This window comes from Trypanosoma equiperdum (assembly GCF_001457755.1).
Source record: "Trypanosoma equiperdum strain OVI genome assembly, contig: ctg_1236, whole genome shotgun sequence".
Taxonomy (NCBI): domain Eukaryota; phylum Euglenozoa; class Kinetoplastea; order Trypanosomatida; family Trypanosomatidae; genus Trypanosoma; species Trypanosoma equiperdum.
In genome coordinates, this window is record NW_027123212.1 from 2,790 (window position 1) to 10,531 (window position 7,742).

At 48.5% G+C, this 7,742-nt stretch overlaps 4 protein-coding genes across 4 annotated transcripts; all 4 read right to left on the reverse strand.

The window, feature by feature from the left end:
* Positions 1-309: 309 nt before the first annotated feature.
* On the reverse strand, positions 310-1,173 carry TEOVI_000479400 (uncharacterized protein; the record flags this gene model as incomplete). The annotated part of the gene is made up of 1 exon (XM_067220801.1): positions 310-1,173. One exon carries the CDS (start codon positions 1,171-1,173, stop codon positions 310-312), a length of 864 nt encoding a protein of 287 aa, XP_067076902.1.
* A 380-nt stretch (positions 1,174-1,553) lies between these two features.
* On the reverse strand, positions 1,554-3,863 carry TEOVI_000479500 (uncharacterized protein; the record flags this gene model as incomplete). The annotated part of the gene is made up of 1 exon (XM_067220802.1): positions 1,554-3,863. One exon carries the CDS (start codon positions 3,861-3,863, stop codon positions 1,554-1,556), a length of 2,310 nt encoding a protein of 769 aa, XP_067076903.1.
* A 1,154-nt stretch (positions 3,864-5,017) lies between these two features.
* Positions 5,018-6,394, reverse strand: TEOVI_000479600 (C-14 sterol reductase, putative; the record flags this gene model as incomplete). Its single annotated transcript, XM_067220803.1, has 1 exon — positions 5,018-6,394. The coding sequence occupies one exon, from the start codon at positions 6,392-6,394 to the stop codon at positions 5,018-5,020; it is 1,377 nt and encodes a 458-aa protein (XP_067076904.1).
* A 310-nt stretch (positions 6,395-6,704) lies between these two features.
* On the reverse strand, positions 6,705-7,184 carry TEOVI_000479700 (uncharacterized protein; the record flags this gene model as incomplete). The annotated part of the gene is made up of 1 exon (XM_067220804.1): positions 6,705-7,184. The coding sequence occupies one exon, from the start codon at positions 7,182-7,184 to the stop codon at positions 6,705-6,707; it is 480 nt and encodes a 159-aa protein (XP_067076905.1).
* Between the last annotated feature and the right edge of the window lie 558 nt (positions 7,185-7,742).

Sequence of the window (7,742 nt, forward strand, 5' to 3'; positions counted from 1 at the left end):
CAAGACAGGGAGAAAAAAAAAGCTTCTTGCGGACGTAAGAGGGAAGTGGTTTAGCAACAAAAAAGCCCAAACTAGAATAGCTATGAAAAAAAATAATAATCAGTGAAACAAAGAAAGCTGACCATGAGAACCTCTTTTCTCTTTTGCCCACTTTTGTGAGACACAGAAGCAAAAAGGCAACGTTGTGACAAGGAAGCGCACCATCAGCAGCGCCACTGCAATAGATGCAAGGGTTCCATCCCAATGCTGACGCCTCTTCAGCTGCGTAACTGTAAAAATTGAAACGAATGAGGATGGATTAAAATACCTTCAACTCAGCTCGCGTTGCTCTGCACGCCACAAAGTACGGCGTGGAAGCCGCGGCCTGATTATCGTGAGATCACAAGAAATGGACGACGGCCGCGGAGTCGCTACAGCTGCCGCCGAAGGTCTGAAGGCAGCGGAATGCGCCTCCAGTTGCTCATCGTCGAAAGTGATAACCTTCCGCTTCCGCTTTCCCAATGTGTCATTCGCATCTTTGCCAACATTAAGCTCTACTCGAGCTGCAGAGACATGTCTCGGCTCTGGAACCGCACCCGCTGCTTCGTCGCCAGTGTTCGACACGGCGGCTTCAGCGCATTTGAAGTGAACAACAAACGAATGTCTGAACCCTTTCTTGGAGTCTCCCCATCCATCCCCAATGCTTGATGGGCTTTGGTTTTGCTCACAGCACAGGTGGTGGTGTTTGATCGCTTCCTCAATTTTCCTTCTTAGGCTCAAGGCAGCGTCTCGGAGCTTCGCTGGGGATATAATTTCGTACGAGGACCGCACTGTTTTTTTCACGGCAGACACCGCTGGATGAGGCGGCAACTCCGAGCGAAGAATGTCTTCAATTTCTCGGGTTAACGCCTCCCGTGAGCTTGCAAGTGCTTCTACTGCACCAACACACCGGTGTCGCTGCTCCTCCAATGTGCTTTTCTTCACAGAAACCTCCCTTGAGGCTTCTTCATGCTGCTCCTGTAGCTCGCGCATAGATTCCTGTGCTGTTTTTATCTCAACTTCCGCAGTGGCGATAAGAAGGCGAAGAGCCCTAATTTCTTCTTCCTCTGTGTTGGCCTTCAACTGCGCAGCGCAGAGCATGTCATAAATTCTCTCCACAGAATCAACTGAAGGGGAGGGGGACCGCTTGACCATACTCACCCCCCTTTGCCTTGTGCAGTGACTTGCGTTTTGGTGACGATACGTACAAATGTAATAATACGATAAATGGTGCTGTAAAAATGGCAGAAAAAAAGAGAAAGTGGGGTTATGCTCATGTTAGTACTATACAGCGTCATCGGTCCGGGGGCAGAGTTGTATCAAAATAAAATTCTTGATACACCTTTTTGATGTCAAGTCAATTGTCAATGTCGCTTCCATCAAGAGTTACGCGCTTTCCTGCACCTTTCAAAACAAGCATCCACAATTCCGCCCACAGTTGTAGTTGACAAAGACGTGCGGGAGATGCTGGGAAGACAGCCACCCTAGATGAGCAAGGTAACAAATTACGCATTCCCCTCCCTCCCCCTGTATACTTAGGAAGTGGCATAGCGCCAAACGTCCTCCAAAATACACGCGGCAGCCTGATGAAAGAGGGAAAATGACCCACAGCTTCCTTTTGACTGCTGCTGCTGCTGCTGCTGAAGTGCGACCACCTCGGCCTCCCGCCCAACTTCATCACCTTCAAGCAGCAACACTTCTTGTACCAGGGAGTCACGCGTGGTGCCTTTAATCAAATGGCGTCTAATGGTGTAGAACGCCGTCATTACGGATGCCTCATCTTCATCGCTATCCAATGTTGAGCAAGTCGCATCGCAAAAATCATCTCGCAAAACTGAAAGGGGGAAAACCGTCATCCTGGAGGTGAATACTGGTTTATCATCCTTCTGTCTCATGTTTATTTGCGGTTTCTTCCGGAACAAAGAACAGCCACCAACCTTCTTTATTTCGTACTTTACCGAAGCACGTGGTCCACCTCCAAGGGAGGTGAGTCCTTGCAATACCTTGAGACAATCCACATGCACAGAACTGGTACCACCACCATTGTGGAAGTTGTGACTTAACGACGCCGTCTTCCCACGAATGGTACCGCCATCAACCTTACCACCCACTTGTCCGCACAATGTGTTGTGCCAGGAATGTTGAAACCAGCCTACGCCATACCGTCTCGAGTTTACCACATCTCCGTCACCGTCATCATTGCATATCAGCGAGAAGAGGCAGTGGCAGCCCGCCCCACGAATCTTATTCCGCACATGAGCCTCTGCAACAACAATATGGCTTGCTGCCACGCACCACATTATGTCAAGCGGAAGAGTAGTGACATCTCTATGCCATACAAACCCTCCAGAGCCAGCTTTCTTATAATTAAATGGCAGGCAGACGGAACAGCCACAAGCGCAAGATGAGGGAGGAGCAGTTGCTTTAGTCGGTACCTCATCTTCACCTGCGGGTGCAGCACGGAGGTTCTCCGCTTCAGCGCGATTTATCTCCTGCAGTAATTCATGAAACCGCGAGGTTGGATGACTAACCTCCACACATAGTGCTAAATGCGATGCGAAAATATCAGTATTCCCTTGGGCTGGTCGGACAGCCGTGTGAACAGGCGCTAAGGTTTCTGTTTCCGCGCTGCCATGACCGCTGCCTTCCAAATACCTTATTGCGCCACCAGTTCTGACAACCGTCCTTGAAGTGGCGAGACGTTTCCTCACGAACTGAATAAATCGCTCGTGATCCATTACACCACCACTCCCTTGTGTCTCCACAACAAAACCAAGCACGCAACAGAGAGCGCTTCCAACGCTTGTAAGAACAACGTTAAAAGGAACGCTACCACCGCAGCACCGGAGAGAGATCTCGCGGACGTGAATAAGTTGCAGGGGATGTGGTGACCCGCTTTGCGTTTCGTCATATGGCCAACAACTTAGTTGTTCAACAGCCAAAGCAGCGATGAGGAAACGGTCTCTGTGGTCACTTTTGCCAAAGAATGAGGATGAGGCACAAAGAAGACCACTTGCAGAGAAAAATGCAACAAAAGGCAGTGCATCACTGTCCGGGGCCCAAAGCTGTTCGCACGACTTCACCTCAATACTGTACGTCGCCGCAAGTGATTGAGCAATGACCGCAAACAAACACTGACATGAGCATTGTGCAAGTCCTTCCAACAACCGTAGGCTCTTACGGTCAGCGGTTGGTAACGAGGATACGGGGGACTTGTATGTGCAGGGGCCCACACGACAAAAAAGGAAACTGATAGGCACAATATCCTGTGAAACGAAAAATAGGAGGGCCTTACGCCGTGCCAATAGGCGCCGGCGAGCTACAGACTCTGCTTTGCTTTTTCCTTGTATTTTGCTATCTGTTGCCTCCCAAGCGACGACGCGCCGCTCAAGGCCATCGGTATCGGGTACATTTCCACCTGCAAGTCCGTCGTACTCCAAAACGTCCTTTCCAGCGTGAGCCATTCCATCACCGCGCGGATTCCCTTTATCAGTGGGTGACGAAGTCACAGAGAGTGCATCAAGTAGCATCTGCATCCCACTACCACTTGTGCGACAGAGGACGTCCAACACACAGTCAAGTGTGAGTTCCAGCTCCCCTTCCGTTACGGCTGTTCCACCAACTGCAATTGTCACATCGCCTAATTCACCACCCATTCTCTGCTGGTGTAGGAGAACCAGCATTTCCTCCGCATGTTCGTCACTGGTGCTACGGAAACAGTGAAAAACGCGAGATGCGAGCGGCGCCTGAAATAACTGATCTATGTCACTTAAAAAAGGGAGAGGGCCGAGTGATGGCGCGAAGAGCCGTCGGCCATCGCTCGACTGAAGGTGAATCCACGGCATGTTAAAAAGTTAAAGCCGTTTTTCCGAGTTGCGGAACTCACCTATACCCGCCTACTTACGACCAAGGGGGAAAAAAATAACAAAAATATCAATGGAAAAATGATGCGGCTCAACCATTAACACGACCCAAAAACACAAGTATGAGTAACAGAGGGAGGGTGAGTGAATATGAAAGAAAACAAACTGTAGAAGCGCCCGTAATGAAAGTAATTGAAAAAAAGAACATAACGGAATACAACCCTCCCCAATGGGGATGGCTCTCCCCTGCCCCACCATACGCTACATAATAGTGCGATCTATTTTAGCTCCACTGCCGGTCACCCATAAACGACCAACCTTTCCCGCTATTGAGCGGGTGACGTAATGGTTTGACTTGCACGCACGCAGACGAATGCACTTAACTTAATACACGTGCATAACGTCATCCCCCTTCTTACATGGTCAAAACAGGGGGAAAACGCGGTCAAGAGAATAATGCGCGGAGGTGTAGAAGAACATTGCGATCAACTAGGAGTTAAAATAAGTGCAAAGAAATAAATAAAAGTAACCAAACGAACGAAACAAATTCAACTCGTGGCACGCTCGACTGCTGTAAATGCGTTCAGCGCACACCATCTTTTTTCCTCCTCCTCCTCCTCCCTTCCGAACGAACAAACAACTGTGCCATGTTTGTGACTGTCCGTCATTCAATCGCCGGTTTATCATCTCCGGTGCGGCGGTAGTCCACTGCTTTTTCGATGCCGAAACCACCGACAAACTGTTGCTACTGTGTGGCGCCGTTGAGGCAGCAAAAAAAAAAGTAGCACAAAACGCGCCGCTGCAAGCCCCCACGACACCCGTGCCGGAACTTAATTACCCTCTCCCTCTACATATAAGCCCATCAAAAGTTTGCACGTAATGGAGGAGACGCACTTTCCAATGAATAAAAAAATTGTTGTCGCACAAAGAGGGAATGATTTTAAAAAAAGTCTAAGTCACCAAACAGCAGCCCCTAATGGAACGAACAACCTCGAAAGCACGATAAACAAACAAGAGCGGAAAGAAATAGGGGCTACATCTCCCACAATCAGCCACGGTTTGCGCTGTCAACCCAAACTCATTATATACCCATATACATATACAAAAATATAAACGATAATGAGATCCTTTTCGTTCTAATAGACGTATGGGATCAAGCGATAACGAACTATTCTATGGAATTTGTGCATATCTTCTGCACCATACTTTTCACGCATCTGCTCTTCGTCCCTCAATTGGCGGTGAATCAAAAGCAGAGCAAAATACACTGGCTGAAAGTATGGCAGTGGTTCCGTAAACCCCGTAAGTGCTGACCATGAAAGGGTCATAAGCCAATCCCCTACATAATTCGGATGGCGGCACACGCCCCAGTAGCCCGACACAATCAGCGATTTGCCGCTGGACGTATGCATAACCTTCAGCGCCGCATTCGCTGGATCTTTTGGATTTTGTCGAAAACGACTTTTTTGATTGTTTGAGCCACGAAACACAGCGTAGCCAACAAGCGCCACCGCAGCGCAAATGCCTACGTGCATGTAGCTCAGCTGCGAGGCATGATAAGCCAGGAACTTTGCTTTCAGTGTATAAGTGAAAGGTACCCACGCCAAATCGCCGAAGCACAGCATAAACCCAAAACCATCATGCACGATGTCCATCATGGTGAGGTTTCCCTCTTCATAAAGAAGCCCGTCCAACACATAGAAAGACTCTAGCAGGGCAACCACAATAATGCTGGGCGAGCATGTACCGACCTCCATCGCTTTTGCCACAAATGCCCAATTCAGGACGCTCCAACCAATGAGACCGGGACGCAGTTCACACATAAACTTCCAGTCAAGCGAACCCGTACGTGGATTGAGCTCACGGCCAACCCAGAAATCGTATAAGTAGTTTCCAGTGTTTCCTCCGGGGGAAAACGACACCTGAGAAGAGCGGAAGGAAGCGACGTATAGCACGATGCTCATAAAAACAGAAATGATGATGGCAGCCACCATGAGTGGCATAAACATGTCAGCCAGCCAGGCTAGACGAATCACATCAGCGTAGTGCATACTACCCAAAATAGCATGTACAAGTGTGAACACATGCAACGCGTTGATATTGTACGTGAGACATGTTCCATCAGAGAGTTTCACACCCTTCACTTGCTTTCCAACCGGAGTAATGTAAAGAAGTGCATGAAATGCCATCCACAACAACTCGACACCAAGTGCCAGTAACAATCGCGGCACTCCCACATCCAATGCCAACAACATCATTGCGGGAAGGTCCCATACATTATGCACACTACACGAAGTTTCTGAGCACAAGACATTGAGACCAATAACTGTGAGCGGCAGAAGCACCACCATCCCAAGTGCTCCCAGAGGGCCTCCCCACTCGTAGGAGCGGTTTTTATTCGTCACTGGTGTTTTAGTTCTGGGAGTGACGGGACTCTTTTTAGTCCTCCCGGGCGTCCGAGGTGCAGGCGATGCGGAGCGAGATTTTGTACCCTTGCGGCTCCGTGGCGGCATTTGATGCTAATCCTTGCGTTACTTTTTCTGCAACGAATAACAAACAATATGGGGAGAAATGTATTTTTTTTCTTTTAAATGTCCAGTTTGATACTCTGTCAGTGTGTTCCTACGTAGTACAGTCGTTTTCCTTTTAAATAAACGGGCTCGGTACCTATGACTAAGTCAAAATAGTGGGGTGATTAAGCGGTACGGAATATTACAAACCTTAGCGAGGAACAAACCCATTCGTGGGATTATACCAGCGCATCCATCACTTTTCCTTCCGTCCTTTTGGGTGGATAAAGCAGACAAGGAGATGCTCCTCTCACTACTCATGGGAAACATCGGTGTCCGAAACGACTAACATAAGTCCTACCACCACAAGAAGCGCTCCCGCCAACCACGTGATTGTCACCACTTCATGAAACACAAAAAAACCGAGGATGGCGCTCACCCCAAAGTTGGCTCCGGTGTTAACAACTTGACAAACGGGTGTAGGTCCGCAAGACAGCGCCCTCACATACCACCTCCACATCTGTGCAGTGCAGTAGCCATTCGCCGCCAGTGATACGGCGCGGAGCCCAAGAACCAACGCAGCAGCCAACGAATTACTCCTGGCGTCGATACCTACCAACGCAAAAAAAATACTCACAACTGCAGAAGGAGACGTGGCACTGCCGCTGTTATCGTGCGCAAACGCAAGCTTTCCAACAACTGCCGAGAGGGCACCGAACGTACCTGCTAGCAGGGAATACAACAAATACTGGCGCCCGCCCACAGTCCCCTCTTTCCTACTCTGCTTTGACATTTCCTTTATTTCCCCCTCATTTTTTTTGTTTCCATCTCGGTTTTGTCACAACAACAACAAGAGGTAGAAAAGAGGTGAAGTTATCTCTTTTTTTTTAAAAAAAAAGACTTGGTTCGCTGTTGGGTACTGCTACCACCATGCAATTTCAAAGCTTTACGAACCAGTTTTCGGCTAACGCCACCACAACAGATGCATTTAGCAGTGTCGAAGAATATACGTGCACGCGCGCATGTGATGGGAGCCTCAATGAACAGCACGGAGGTAAATGAGCCTAATGCAAGTTAACGTGCATCCATCGTAGAAACTGGGTAAAACACAGGCGACAAAATAATAATAATAATAATTCAAAAGACAGCCACCGAAGACGACTTATGGAGAGATCAGACGTAAGGACGACATGCAGCCGGCGAGTAGGGAGGAATCCAAGTTAATATTCTCCCAAACGACGGGATTTTTTCCATATTGCCTTATATATATATATATTTGCGATGCGGATACTCGGTTGACAGTTTCCAGTTTAACAATTCACACACTCACTTACATCACACACAAGCTCCT